This window comes from Alosa alosa, chromosome 13 (assembly GCF_017589495.1).
Source record: "Alosa alosa isolate M-15738 ecotype Scorff River chromosome 13, AALO_Geno_1.1, whole genome shotgun sequence".
Taxonomy (NCBI): Eukaryota; Metazoa; Chordata; class Actinopteri; order Clupeiformes; family Clupeidae; genus Alosa; species Alosa alosa.
This window is the reverse complement of record NC_063201.1, coordinates 1262718-1278615: the sequence shown is the minus strand read 5'-3', so window position 1 is coordinate 1278615 and position 15898 is coordinate 1262718. Positions and strand designations below refer to the sequence as shown.

General features: G+C 45.7%; 2 protein-coding genes across 3 annotated transcripts in view; both read left to right on the top strand.

Moving 5' to 3' along the window:
- ncapd2 (non-SMC condensin I complex, subunit D2) overlaps positions 1–9863 on the top strand; it is a 42839-nt gene extending 32976 nt beyond the window's left edge. For both annotated transcript variants that reach the window (XM_048261548.1, XM_048261547.1), the window contains 3 exons: positions 6680–6836; positions 8851–8961; positions 9085–9863. In XM_048261548.1, coding sequence (XP_048117505.1) covers positions 6680–6836; positions 8851–8961; positions 9085–9167 — 351 coding nt within the window. In that variant the 3' untranslated portion in view covers positions 9168–9863. The remainder of the gene's footprint in view (positions 1–6679; positions 6837–8850; positions 8962–9084) is intronic.
- A 2425-nt stretch (positions 9864–12288) lies between these two features.
- wu:fj39g12 (C-type natriuretic peptide-like) lies at positions 12289–15339 on the top strand. Its single transcript, XM_048261162.1, has 3 exons — positions 12289–12558; positions 13509–13617; positions 14272–15339. The coding sequence occupies exons 2-3, from the start codon at positions 13513–13515 to the stop codon at positions 14569–14571; spliced, it is 405 nt and encodes a 134-aa protein (XP_048117119.1). The 5' UTR covers positions 12289–12558; positions 13509–13512; the 3' UTR covers positions 14572–15339.
- The last annotated feature ends 559 nt before the right edge of the window (positions 15340–15898 follow it).

Sequence of the window (15898 nt, the reverse complement as noted above, 5' to 3'; positions counted from 1 at the left end):
GCAAAAAGCAAGTTTTGCAGCGTTCTGGACTTTGCAACAGAGCGCTAAAGGAACTTCGGACTACTCCGGCTTGCAACAACACCGGTTCGCCTGCTACTCCTCCCCCGAAAGAAAGCGTCGGGCGGTTGTGTAGGAAGCAGAAGAGGGGCAAGCGCTGAGGCGTCCGGGCCAGGCTAGCGGCCAGCCCAACTCGCCCAAGCCATACCATCCATTCTCCTGGCAAATGTCGATCACTGGACAACAAAATGGATCACATCGACTGCTGAGATCAACGAACCGCACAGTAAGTAAGTAACTGCTGTGTGCTTTCGTCTTCACTGAGACTTGGTTAAATGACAACATTCCGGACTCTGCTGTACAACTGGAGCAGCTAGCATGCTATCGAGCAGACAGGGCCATTGTAAAGGGAGGTAAATCACGAGGAGGAGGAATCTGTGTTTACATCCGTGGCCGAATGGTGCGGGACACTGTAGTAGTATGCAAACACTGCTCACCACTGGCAGAGTTTATGATCATAAAGTGCCGACCTTTTACCTGCCAAGGGAAATTACTGCGATTCTGCTAGTCGCGAGTATACATCCCGCCTACCAACAACAACAGCGATAAGAACGGCGGCTCTTAGTGAACTGTACCAGGCTGTCAGTGAACAACAGACGGCACACACCAGACGGTTTCACCATCTTCACTGGAGATTTTAACCATGCTGATCTAAAACTGTACTTCCAAAGCTACACCAGCATGTTGATTTTCCAACAAGAGGAGATAACATCCTGGACCTGGCCTACACTACACACAAAAGGAGCATACAAAGCCACCCCCCCCCACATTGGACTTTCAGACCATATCACTGTTATGCTAATGCCCGCGATACAGACAAAGGGGTAAAAGCGAACAAACCGGTTCGTAAGCAGGTAAAAGTGTGGCCTGAGGGGAGCCTCCGATGCTCTTCAAGACTGCTTTGACACAACAGACTGGGAAATGTTCAAGCAGGCAGCCACTTACAACAACCCGGACAGACATAGAGGAGTATACAGACACTGTAACCTCTTACATCACCAAGTGCATCGATGATGTGACCCACAAAAAGACATCATCACTGGGGGCTAACTGGAAGCCATGGCTGACAGGGGATGTCCTCAGGCTGCTGAGGGCCAGAGACAAAGCCTACAGAGCTGGGGATGAAGCTGGCATGAAAAACAGCGAGAGCCAACCTGTCCCGTGGCATCAAAGGAAGCAAAAAGGAATACACTCACAAGATAACCACCCACTTCAAAGACAGCAGGAACTCACAAAGCCTATGGCAGGGCATTCCAGGCCCTCACGGACTACAAGCCAGCCACAGAGCTGTGAGCAACATCCCTCTGCTCAACAACCTGAACCCGCTTCTTTGCTTTCGCTTTGAAGCACAAAACAGCACCTGCCCACAGAAGACCCATCCCCTCTACATGAGCAGCCCCTGTGCCTCTCTGCCCGACAGCGTGAAGAGGACACTTGCTGCTATCAACACCGTGTAAGGCAACAGGTCCAGACAACATCCCAGGTCGCGTGCTGAAGGACTGCGGGGGAGCTTAAGGATGTCTTCACAGACATCTTTAACACTTCCCTGAAGCAAGCCATCGCCCCATCATGTTTCAAAGCTGCCACCATCATACCTGTACCCGAAGAAAACTGCTCCATCCTGCTTCAATGACTACCGCCCTGTGGCACTGACACCCATCATCATGAAGTGCTTTGAGCGGCTTGTCATGTCACATATCAAAGCCATTCTCCCCCACCTGGACCCCTTCCAGTTTGCATACCGAGCCAAAGCGGTCTACAGAGGATGCAATCTGCTCTGCCCTCCACCCAGCCCTCACCCACCTGGAAAAAAGAGACTCATATGTGAGATTGCTGTTTATAGACTTCAGTTCTGCATTCAACACCATAATACCACAACAACTCATCTGCAAACTTGACAAACTAGGACTCAGTACCTACCTCTGCAACTGGCTACTGGACTTCCTCTGTCAGAGGCCCCAAGTAGTGCGTGTTGGCAACAATACCTCAAGCAGCATCACACTGAGCACAGGGGCCCCAAGGCTGCGTGCTCAGTCCGCTGCTCTTCACCCTGCTGACGATGACTGCACTGCAACCTACAGCAACAATCACATAGTGAAATTTGCTGGCGACACAACTCTGGTGGGTCTCATCACCAAGGGCTGCGAGACTCGATACAGGTTGGAGGTCGACCATCTGACCACGTGGTGCAGGGACAACAACCTCCTGCTGAGCGTCCAGCAAGACCAAAGAGATTGTTGTTGACTTCCGGAGGTCACACACCAACACCTGCCACTGACCATCGGCGGTGCTGTGGTGGAGAGAGCGAGCAGCACCAAATTCCTGGGGGTGCACATCAGTGAAGACCTCTCCTGGACCACCAACACTGCATCACTGGCGAAGAGAGCTCAGCCGCCTGTACTTCCTCGCGAAAACTCAGGCGAGCAAGTGCTCCACCAGCCATCATGACCACATTCTACCGAGGCACCATTGAGAGCATCCTCTCCAGCTGTATGCGCTGTGTGGGGCGGAAGCTGCACTGAATACAACAGGAAAGCCCTGCAGCGCATAGTGAACACAGCTGGAAGGATCATTGGTGCTTCACCCCTCCCTGAAGGACATTTACACCACCCACCTCACCCTAAAGGCGACCAAAATTGTGAGTGATGCAAGTCACCCCGCTCACAATCTGTTTGATCTACTGCCCTCTGGGAAGAGGTACAGAAGCCTCCGCGCCCCCCTTTACCAGACTCACTAACAGCTTCATACACCAAGCTGTAAGGATGCTGAACTCTCTCCCTCCTCTCCCCCTCCACCCTCAGCTACATAACATCCTGGACATTGGACCCACAATGGCCGCCTGCACTCTCCACCTGCACACTTGAACACTTGCACACTTGTACACTTTACAACTTGGTGTTGTTGTCCTGAAAACACAACACTTCTGCTGCTCTTACATAACTTGCACCACTATGCCACTTTCTTTATTACTTAGGTCAAACAGTATTTTATAGTATTTTACAGTATTTGCACTAGTATTTTATTGACTGTCTATGCACAATTTCAACAAAATTTTGCTGCTCTTATTTTTCATTATTATTATATGTGCCCTCTTATTTACTTATTTACTTACTTTTTGTTTACTTGAATGTTATGTTTGTCTGTGGACTTAAAATTGGTCAAATATGTCTTGTCTTCACCGTGGGATAGTGAGAAACGTAATTTCGATCTCTTTGTATGTCTGGAACATGTGAAGAAATTGACAATAAAGCTGACTTTGACTTTGACTTTGACTTTATGATTCTCCTTTTTACAATCATAGCTGTGTTTTGAGTGTGTGGGGACACAACACGCAGAAATGATCAGATAAGGCCAGGTCTTTAACAGCTGTAGAGACATCGAGACCCTTTGTGATGACAAGGTCGGGGTATGGCAGAGAGAGTGTGTTGGCCCCCTGTACATGCTGTGTTGGGGAGAAAGTATCGATTAGTGCAATGAATTCCTTGGCGTGGTGTTTTCAGGGTTATCCACATGCAAGTTTAGATCCCCTAATATAATAAGACGGTCAAACTCTATGCAAACGACTGATAGCAGTTCACCTAGCTCTTCAAGAAAAACTTTTGCTGAATGTTTTGGAGGCCTGTAAATTGTCAGTAATAAAATCTGAGAAGACTTAATGCGTTACGCATGATATTCAAATGAAGTAAAGCCACCCGAATGACTGACTGATTGCACTGAAAAGACGTCTTAAAAATTGTGGCTATCCCCCCCTTTTTTATTTGCTCTGGTAGCACACAAAAAACTGAAATTTGGGGGAGCTGATTCAATGAGAGAGTAGCAGCACTGTTTGGTTGATCTAACCATGTCTCAGTTAAAAGTAAAAAATCAAGGTTGTGTGTACAAATTAGATCATTAATTAAGAATGATTTGTTTGAAGAGATCTGATATTTAGGAGTTGCTAGTTTTGCTGTAAGTGTTGGGAAATATGATCCATGGGGAAATCTGAGGTTGATGTGAAATGCGGGTAGGAAGATTGGACTGGTTTACCCTATAAGCTCCATGCATTTGTGTTCTATTTCTTGTCAATACAGGAATAGAGAATGTCATGGGCTTACTGGGTCCCGGCATGTCAGTACCATTTATATTGCAGGGACCCTGAGAATATCATACAATACAGTCGTCATCATCAAATAATTGTCCAATATTAACTAAGAGGTTGTTGCTGCTTAAGAGATCCTTCTGAGTGGAAAGAGGGAGGCCGTGAAGGTGCCATGCGCACCTTTGGTGCTAAGGGTCTTGAGGTACTAAAAAAAATGCACAGTTGAAGGTCTTGGTCTACCAACAAGGTGGGATGTTGATGGGTATAGAGTTGAAGGTCTTGGGCTACCAACAAGTTGCAGGGCTACTGGCAGCAGTCCTTCCATTCTTGCAGGGAAAATCATGTGCTGGGGTGGGGATGGTGATGGGTATACAGGGGATCCTGGGGAGTTTGAGCGGGTGGGGGAGTGTTGGGATGAGGATGGATATACAGGGGGGTTTGGGTGGCCTGGGCATCGTGTGGGGACGTGAGGTGGTGTAGGTGGTGATGGGAAATCAAGGAAGATGGGGTTGAATATTGGTTCAGAGTCTCCATCTGCCTGCTGAGGCCCTGGGGAGTTTGTTGCAGATGCTCCGCTTTCAGCATGTATTCCAGTAGTGTATTCCAAGTTGTTGTGTCTTTGTGGTGACAAGGAGTCGACGGAGGTGGGGAGGGGTATTGGTACTGGTGTTACAACATGACCCTTACTTTCTGATAGCCCCTATGAGGGGCTATCTCCTCATACTCATCAAACAAGAATTTATTTTTTTTTCTCAATTTCTTGGCAAATGATGCAATACATCTTTTGAAAGTGTATCTCACTTGTCTTGTCTAGTTTATTAGGGTATATTTATCAAAAAGTTGACCACTTTAAGCCTTTATATTATTTTTCTGCATGTTGTCCGCCATCTTGAATTTTGGCACTGAAAATGAAGGGAAAAAAATGGAAACGGGTTGTTTTGTGTTCAATGGGGTCCTAGCAAGTAAAAAATCACCAGCAAAAATCTATGAATCGTTCCTAAAATTACACTATTCTCTTCACTAGTAGCACCTGATCTCACAAGTCATCTTGCTTTACAGCCATGTGCTCTGCTATGACCTTAGGTCACTATGGCTGCCAAGTAAACTTTTGTTGGAGAAAAAAAAGTTTGAGGTGCTGGCGTGATGACAGCAATATTTAGAACAGGTAGGAAATGTAAGCTTTTAAAGTTTAGGTTAATAAATAACTGGTCATTCATGTAGGTCACTCACTAGTTGTATACATAGGTTGACTGTTTTTTAGCCATTTTCTTTATTTCAAATCAGAATGCTTACACTCTTCTAAGGGTTTATGTATGCATATTTAATTGCATTGCCTCATTTGCATATTTTTAAAAAAAAAATGTAGGCAGAGTGTAATACAAAAAGTAATTCTCTTAATATGAAGGTTAATCTGGTAGAAATGTATGGGGATCTCTATAAAGGTGGAAAAAAAGTCCCATTCACCTGTAGTGTGGTAATAGTGTCTGTTGTGGTAATTTTCAGGACTTTCTTCACGGGTAGAGATTTTGGCACACATCCCATGTTCAGTGGGGTCATATTAGTCTATAACAGTTGAGATATTCTCCGCTAAATGAAGTGCATACAAATCTTACCCAGGACCTCTACTATAATGGCTTTTTATTGGATTTTGGGCCCAAATTGACCATCACCCTGACAATTAAAATATGAACCTAACCTCTGACCTTTTCAGTTACCTCATAAATGAACTAACCACCCCAGGAAACCTATAGTTTGATATCAAAATTGATCTATTAGACCCTGAAATATGTGTTTTTTTTTTTTTTGGGGGGGTTTTCAGCGTCTCCAGCGGTGGTCATTTTGGAAATATGACAATAAAAAATTTGCCACCGCCTAAATTTGATGTTATCAAGAAATGTTGACTACATGCCCTAAGGATGCCAAAAATGCAAAAACCTCAAATACATTTTTTTAAGGGGTTCAACTAGTTTTTGCAAGTTTTCCCCCCTGACTATTAACACCTAACACTGAGACAGGCAGAGTGCCACCTTTGGTTCATCCTCACCAACATATGACCTCAGCTTTTCTAAATGCTGAGGAGGTCCATGTTTGTTTTTATCTGTTATTTCTTTGTTGTGTATGTTAAGCACAACAACCCCCCCCCCCCAATGAAAGCACCTCTAACATCAACCCCCCAATGAAGCACCTCTAACATCAAGCCCTCCCCCCACCCCCCCAATGAGCACCTCTAACATCAACCCCCACCACTAGCACTTCTAACATCAACCCCCCCCCCCCCCCCCCCCTTAGCACCTCTAACATCAACCCCCCACCTCTAGCACCTCTAACATCAAACCCCCCTATGTAGCACTTCTAATATCAACCCCACGTGAGCACCTCTAATATCAACCCCCCACCCCCACCTCTAACATCAACCCCCACTAACACCTCTAACATCAACCCCCTTTTCTTTTTTTTTTTTTTTATACTCGCTACATGTCTTTATTTGAAGTAAACCCATTTCTGTTGTCTTGATGGTCTTAACGTGTGTGTGTCCGCGCTCAGGCCCAAGTGGATGAGTTTGAGAAGAAGCTGACGGCAGTACACACCAAGGGGCTGGAGAATGTGGAGAACGAGGAGCTGGAGTCTCAGAGCGAGGAGCACAACCAGTCCCAGCTGACCAAGACCCCTGCACCACCACGCAGTACACGCAAGACCAGAGGTACACACGCTCACACACACCCCTGCACCCCCACAGTACACGCAAGACCAGAGGTACACACACACACACCCCTGCACCCCCACGCAGTACACGCAAGACCAGAGGTACACACACACACACCCCTGCACCCCTGCGCAGTACACGCAAGACCAGAGGTACACACGCTCACACACACCCCTGCACCCCCACAGTACACGCAAGATCAAAGGTACACACACACACACCCCTGCACCCCCACATAGTACACGCAAGACCAGAGGCACACGCGCTCACACACACACGCGCTCACACACACCCCTGCACCCCCAAGCAGTACACGCAAGACCAGAGGCACACACACACACACACACACACACACACACACACACACACCCCTGCACCCCCACACAGTACACACAAGACCAAAGGTACACACGCTGACACACACACACACACACACACACACCCTGCACCCCCACACAGTACACACAAGACCAAAGGTACACACGCTGACACACACACACACGCTCACACACACACCCCTGCACCCCCACACAGTACACGCAAGACCAGAGGTACACACACACTCACACACACCCCTGCACCACCACGCAGTACGCGCAAGACCAGAGGTACACTCACGCACGCACACTAGTGTTGCACGGTGTATCGATACTAAAAAGGTATCACAATGCTTTCGCGCAAAAAACAATACGATTTCCGAAGTTTTTAGAATCGATACTTTGTTAAAATAATAACGTTTCTGTGTTCAGAACTGCTGCTCTCAAGCACGATCTAGGCAAGTGGGCGGTCAAGCAGGCAGCTCTGAGTGCAGTGAGTGCGCAGGCAACGTCAACATAGTCTTTCCCGACAGTCTTCTTCGGCCTTGTGGATACAACGAGCTGTAATCATAGGGTGCTAACGTGATGAAAGCGCAATGTTCACGCCAGAATAACATTACCATAACTTGTAAACAATCTATTTCATGTTCGGTCAGTACTATTGGTAATATTTGTCATGGCATGTAGACTGCAATTTGTTCAATAATTATTGCCCAGATGTAGGATAGGCTACCCGAAATGCGCTAATTAAAGCCCACGGCATGTAATACCACCAAAGCGTGTTGAGTCCTAATAATAATAATAGCGGCTTATTGTTACGTGAGCAAATCATGTTATCAAAGAAATAGACATAATGTAGGAATGCACACAGATATATTGCAACAGGTAATGGTGTAGGCCTATCTAACGAAGACCTGAGTGGTTGGAACGTCGTACTTGTACACTGGGCGCAAAGAAGACTATCCTCACATTTTTTCCCTAAAGTTGCAACTGTCAAGGAAATCAGGAAGGCCTAGGGTAGACTATACTGTACATCAGATGGCCTAAAGATTAGCCCCCTCTGCATAGCATTTAGTGATTTGCATACAGTAATTTCAACACTGACCTTGATCTAGCCTAGTTTGGCTATTTAAAGCTACTTTATTGCCAAAACACAACACAATGTAAATGAACTATAACAAACAATAAAGGACTTAGTCATACAAAGTAGGCCTACTATTTTACTGACTATAAAAAATAATAATTATGTAGGAAGTTTAGAACCTAGAATTGACCTGCACATTACAAAAGTGCACCGAATTCAACACAAATGACTACACTTGGAGGAGGTATGAGTCCTTTCTTTTCCAGATATCTTAGGATTTCGCCGTAGTATCGTTTCAGTATCAAGCATCATGATATTTATGGCAGGTATCGTAATTTTGGTATCGTGACCACACTAACGCACACGCTCAAACACAAGCTCACGCACGCACATGCTCACACGCACATGCGCACACACACACACACAAACACACACGTACATCCTAATTTCCATTATATTGTAACAGAAGATTAAGCTATACCTAGATCAAAAGTGCAATGACATTCTAGTGACATTCTACTTCAGATTTGCAACAACACACGCGCGCACGCATATATATGCATCCCTCTGTCTCTATTGCTCACCCACCCTCACTATCACTGACTTGCAGGTCGGGTCAAATCCACTGTTCCAGAGGAGAGTGACCTTGTGACCCCTAAACAAAAGGCGGGCCGGCGTCCCCAGAAGGTCATCATCTTCAGCAGTGATGAGGAAGAAGAGGGTGAGGGGGCAATCCTCTAGTAACGCCATCGTAAACAGAAGAGAGAGAACCTGTTTTTATTTATTTATTTATTTATTTATTTATTTATTTATTTATTTATTTATTTACCTCCTGTTTCTGCAGATGCTATCATGGAGGAAAGTGAAACTCCCAAAGTGACCACACCCATCGCTCGGTCCTCACGACGCACTCGTCTGAGACACTGAACCTCATCTGTCCATTTCTCTTTCCTTTTTTAAATCATGTTTGTTTGTGTTTTTGTTTGTTTTTATCGGGTGCGTTTGGGTTCATGCAGTGGCTTCCAGTGCTGGCTCACAGAGATGGAGCTGGACTTACATGCAGTGCATTTTGCCATTGTGTAAATCCCAGCATGCATTGCTTTTAGCCAGCGCTGTAAGCCTCTACCTGAACAGACACACCCTTTTTTAAGGGTCCAACCAGCAAAGCTGCCAGACTCCAGTTTTTATCTTTTATTATTATTATTATTATTATTATTATTATTATCTTAACCTCTCCTTTGACCACTTGTGACGAGTGATTGCATATTAAAAGTATTTCAGCAGAGCAGAACATCACAACTGTGCTGTCCATGTTTGTTTTGTTTGTTCGTTAGTTTATATGTATGTTTATTCTCTCCTCTGAGTAAATGATTTGAGATCCCTGTAAAAGTTTCAAGACGCCACAAAAGTCCTTTGGATGCTGTGAGAACCTACGTCTGCAGTGACCTGGGTCAAAGGTGGTCCTGTTGCTCAGCTGTTGAGGCCTGTGTTCTGGGCCACCAGAGCGCTTCTCCGTTGCTTCCTCCTCTTTCTACTGACTGTCTTATTTTTATGTTCACGTTTTTAACTGGTGGTTTAACAGAATGCTCTTAAATAAATCTGAATTTGAAGTTTTTACAAGTCTTCGATCTTTGTGTGTGTGTGTGTGTGTGTGTCCCAACTCAATTATTGTCTTCATCTTGCTCCCTCTCACTCGCTTGCTCCTCGCTCCAAGACTATGGGAGGTTGTTTGTGAGTAATGTCCTTGTCTGAGTCTTGCGGCCTCATTCCAAATGAGTTGTAGGTTCACACTCCGTATGTGAGTGTGTTTGTCCAGTTGTGTGTACAGTGCGGTGAGGTCATGCCTTATTTGGCAGGCCTTGTAACGGCTCTCCCTTGCGCCCCTCGCAATCGTCCGCTCTGTGCCTCCTGGCTCTGCCAGAGTGCAATCTGCATGGAGAGATGAAGTTGACTTTTGTGTTTGTTTTGTTTTCGTGTGGAATAATCTGTCAGTTTATTGGGCCCTCTTGCGCATCTGCGTTGTGGAGGCTATTCCTCGAGGACCGCCGGTTGGCCAGCTGAGCCTGATGAGTCGATCATCGATTCTGCTTCTATTAGCAGAGTGGCCAAGGAAGAGATCAACTTTGAACCTGATCTGCCAGTTGGAAGTGTGTTACATTAGAACAGCAGCACCTCGGCCCCTCTGTTCTGTGGAGCAGCTCATGGCGCCAGCCTTCACTCTCAGCCGTCTCTTCACTTGCTCATGTCCATCCTCCTCCATTTAGACACACGTGTGTGCGCACACACACACACACTCTGCTTTTCTGTGTTCTCATCATCCCCCCCCCCCCTCACTCGCTCCAAGGTGACACAGCATTGTAGCTGTAGCCTGACTTCACCTCATCCCTCTCTTCTCTCGCATCCACCCCCCCTCCCACGCACTCCCCTTCCTCCCCTCTTCTCTTCTTGCTGCTAGTTTTTCTTTTATTAATATTTTTTCCATAAAGGGATGACCGTGGACCCCCCCTCTCCCCGTCTCCTCCTCGTTCCCGTCTGTGAGCGGATTTGTTCGGGGACGCAGAGGCCAGGCCTGCGCTGGAGGGGAATCGGGGGCGGTGGAGGCGGATTTATATAATTGATTTTTTTTTTTCTCTCTCTCTTTTTGTCATCCATACTTTCAGACAGAACTTTTGCGTTTCTCGCGCTCTGAGTGTAGCGGCGTGGAGGCAGCAGGTGACACAGGTGTGCTTTTAATGGCCGCTCTTTCAATCAGTCCTCCATTATGCTCTTGAATAAATTTGCCGCTCTGAGCTCGAGGAGATGAGGTGTGTTTGTACTGGTGTGTGTTCATTTGTGTGTGTGTGTGTGGACTGGCACAGTTTGATTTGATGTGTGCGATCCTTACTAGTGTACAAGGGGCCCTGGGGCAGAACACACAGAATTGTAAAGCAACAGCTGCCAGGCTACTCAAACACACCTCTGTCCAACAGCCTGTCCTGGCTTTACAAGCACCAACCAACACACAGATGGGTCCGGCCACATTCTCTCTCTCTGTGTGTGTGCTCATGTGCTTCAGATTAAAGCAATACCATCACTCAAGTGCATCAGAATCTCTGTGTGCTCTGTTTTGATATCTGATGAGCTTTGCGGCAGTGTGTTACGATGAGGCGTACATTGTGTTTTGGAACTGCATGTTTTCTGAAGCACTGTGTGTGTGTCGGAGTGAACGAGCGTGTGTTTGTGTTGGACGGCGTCGTGCTGCGGGTCTGTTTGGGAGAGGCCATCAGGGGCACAGAAAGCAGATGGCACTGACAGACTGTAACTCACACAGGGGCGAGCGAGAGAGGGTCCGCAGGAGGGAAAACAGCAGTTAAGACTGAAGGGGAAGCAAAGGAACACACACAAGTCCAGCCCAAGGAATGCAGTTTTATTTTAGGCACAGAATCCCTGCTCATGCCAAGAGAAGCGCAGAGTACACAGTCACCCAAGCGGCTCTGTGCCAACAGGAGCTGAGTAAACCCGCAAGTGCCTGAGCATCCCTGTCGTCTGTGGCATGTGTTGCCTGTCATAGTGCCACTGCAGTGGGCACAGCCTGGCTATGATGGTGGAGTCATTAAGAGCTCTAGTGAGAGGCAGGTGAGGGCGCAAGTTGTGAAGACGGCACGACGCTGCTCCTGCGTGGGTGAGGAGGAGAGGGATGGGAGGAGGGTGAGGTCATGGAAACCGAATGCATGGTGCAAAAGGACGGGATTTACGGAAAGCATGCTCCTCAAGCCACTGGTCCCTGTTGGCCCCCTCATTAAGACTCTGGGGGGGGGTGTGGACGTGATTGCACGTCTGCGAGAAAGTGATAACCTCCTAAATGGTCAACCCACACAACAGGTCACCGTAGAAACGAGCAGCACTCTTGAGCCATGACATCATTTCAATTGAGACAATGAGACTGGATTGCACTTTTTACTCTGTGTGTGTGTGTTCATGCTGGAGTGATGTGGATAAGGGGTGGGGGTGGGGGTGGGTGTGGGGAGGGAGGGTTAGTAGCTTATATACACACTGCGCATCCCACACAACCTGAACAGACACACCACCGCGCAAGACACACGACACGACTCCACTGAGACTGTCACCACTACAAGCAAAAGGAGGAGGAGGAAAGAGAGGGGGATGCTGTCAGCAGGTGTCTACAAGTGAGATTGGACATCGAGAGAAGGGAAGAGAGCGCGGGGGGGGAAACGACAGCCTACAAGACATAAAGGAGGAGAGATGGAAAGCTGAGTCTAAGACTTGAAGCTGAGTCCGTTGAAACATCGTTGGAGTTTGGGGGGAAAACAATAAATAGGTGAGTGACAAAAATGTCTCTTACAGTGTGGTTTTCAAAGTGCATGTGTCTTTTTGAGTGATTCCTCTCAGACAGTGAAGGCAGGTGAATAGTAGGAACTCCGGCAGATGGGATTGTGTGGGCTGGGATGCTGGACTAAAGCTATCCGCTGCTTTAAGCTCATAACACAAGCACTGTGCGACTAGCGACTTTCGCACTGTGCGAAAATATTCCTCACATATTTATTTCACACTCCAGATAACAAATTGCAGAAATGATGAAATCTTTTAGAAGTTGTTTGTCAAGAAATAGGATAACATGACTTGAAAACCTGAAAACAGAGATAAGAACAAAGGAATACATGTGGTTACCTTTACGATTCATAAATTAAGGTCACTTGTGAACTGGTCTCAGGAAGGAATCCCAACTTTTCTTTCATGCCCGTTTTGGCTCCAGCTCAGAGGGAGAGAGAGAGATGTTAAGTCACCACTAAGAGGGTTTTATCCAATAGAGGACTGAGCTGCTCCCCTCCAGGCAATAGAGCTGTGGGGAGGAAAGCCGATCAGAAATAGGCTCCGTTGAAAAACGACATTATGCTTCTCAAAGCTGCATGTTGAGGACATCTCAGTGTGACAGTGATCTAAGCTTGGGGCTTTGGTACAGATCTACATTCAGATCTAAGCTTGGGGCTTTGGTACAGATCTACATTCAAATCCAAACTGTCCTGAATACATCTGAATTAAAAAACATCAGAGGCATCACAAACATGCTGTTGAGTATCCAATGAAAGATCATTTTAGGAATGTTTATGTCTTTCACTTTTGTAAGATTTATCCTTATGATGTTATGATATTACTATGATAAAAAAAGCAAACATTTGAGACTGTTCTGACAGGATCACAGCTGTGTGAGAGAGTGAGTACATGCCTGTGGGTCGGACTTAATGTGTGTGTGTGTGTGTTTTCCCACAGCATCATGCTCTATCCAGCCCTGCTCTGTGTGATGCTGCTGCTGCTGAGTCCTCTTAAACCAACAGAGACACGAGCTCTTCAGCCCCCGAACCCCAACAATGCCATGCAGGTACTACACACACACACACACACACAAACCACCAGAGATGTGAGCACTTCACCCACCTAAGCCTAAAAATGTCATGCACACACACACACACACACACACATTGTTAGACAGCTATTGGATGGGAAGGACTGTGTGTGTGTGTGTGTGTTTGTGTAAGACCTGTACAAATCGAGGTTAAGGACCTTGTTTTCAAATTGTGTGGGAGATGTGTGAAAGTGATGGTGCTTAATTAGGCTAATGGTGATTGATAACAGGAGAAACATAGCACACTCCCTCACCGTCATCTGTACATAAGAAACATGGTCCATTATTATTATTCTCAAAATTAGTTGCGTGATTCTATCTTGATTTTTTCATTTTGATTTTAGATAAATAAACTTTGTTGTTTTTAATTTAGTTAAATAAACTTGAAATATAGCCAACATCTACATCAAAAGGTCTTTCACCATAGGAATTATTAGCCTACATGAGGCACATTTCATTACATCACCTAAAGATGATTCTCTCCTCTGTTTTCTCATTCTCAATTAATAAGTAGGTATATTTGCAAAGGTGACTTGTTCAGAATAAAATGCTACTTCTGAAAAGAGAAACTGTGGTTTTCAACACTGTGTTGAGCACTTATGGAAGCTGTTGCTCTCTATTTTCTGTCAGTTTCTTGAGCAGGTCCTTGACCGTTACAATGATCTCCTGACCCTCGATGACCTCGAGAATCTAACAAATGACCAACCTGAGGAGCCCATGCAAGTGTATAGTTCCGGGTTGAAGGTCGCTGAGTACCCGAAATGGATCGACCTACCACCCCAAAGTGACAACTCATGGCTCCGCCTCATGCGTGCTGCTCTGGCCAATCAGAAGCGAGTGGTGCCCGACCGCGTACGGAGGGGGTGGAACCGTGGTTGCTTTGGGCTAAAACTGGATCGGATCGGGTCAATGAGTGGACTGGGATGCTAGAGAAGTCAAAGGATCCTGAATGGAGAGATTAGTAGATGTATGGATGGATGAAAGGATGGATGGATGAATGAATGAATGAGCAAATGAAAGAGTAATAGGATGATGGACATGAATAATGTTTTTGATTCTTGTGCTTCTCCTTGTGCACCGTCTGTTAGAGGGACGTCTGCAGCTGAGATGAACTGTATTTGTGAGAGCAGTAGAAGGGCTGGACATGCAGTAAAGCACTCACACTTGACCACGGTCAGAAGGAGGGGAGAGATGAGGAGAACTCACACACACACACACACACACTCACACTTGACCGCGGTCAAAGGGAGGGGAGAGATGAGGAGAACAGAGGCTGGACGGCAGACTTTTGTCTCTCAGACCTTGCTCACAGACACACACACACACACACACACTCACACACTCTCACACACACACACACACACACACACACTCACACAAGTTTCCAAATCAAAGGGAGACCCGTTAGTTTTGTCTGTCTAGTTTCCATGGTAAAGCAGTGAAGTATTGCTCGTCTCTGTGTCGACTGCGCTGTGATGATGTGAAATGAAATCTCGTTCACGTTAATGCATTTGGAGAGGATAACGTGTAGTGCTCTGGCCATTCATATGTGGATCTTCATGGTATAAAAAAACTATTAAATATCCTGTCCAGAATTATTTTGAGTCAAATGCATGATTAATAATAAACATTAACATAACACAGAGGTTTGCTTTATGTTTCTCTATATTGTGCATGAATAAAGGATTTGGAAAATTATGTCGTAATGAAGTTTTATCTTTACACATTCTTTCCTATTATTGTTTAAAGTAAATTAATATTGTCCTTCTAAGAAGGCTCACCACGCCAGCAGGAATATTTCACCAAAACTGACATCAATATAATTATGAACCCAAAACTGACATATCAATATAATTATGAACCCAAAACTGACATATCAAACATATCAATAATTATGAACCCAAAACTGACATATCAATATAATTATGAACCCGAGTCCAGTTCTATATTTACGAACACCATGACATCCCTGCACGGAATTGTTTGCATTACACATCAATGACACCCTTCTTGGCATTTGGTGACTGAATCAGAAGATTCTATTTACTCCACATCTGAATGTCAGAAGGTAGGGATTATATGAAGCAGAATCTACCCCTCAGCTAATATTTCTGCGTGGGATGGTGTACTTTGCTTCCACGTGACAAACACTGATCTAATGAAGCAGGTATGCCAGACTGAATATTTCACTCTAAAATAGCGCAGATCCATTTAGCGCATAATGAAGTGTGTGGTTTGGATTTGAGGATTTAATCAA

Coding starts and splice junctions, on each gene's coding strand:
- wu:fj39g12 (XM_048261162.1), top strand. CDS start 13,513: ATGCTCTATCCAGCCCTGCTCTGTGTGATGCTGCTGCTGCTGAGTCCT. Junction 13,618..14,271: donor ACCCCAACAATGCCATGCAG/GTACTACACACA, acceptor ATTTTCTGTCAG/TTTCTTGAGCAGGTCCTTGA.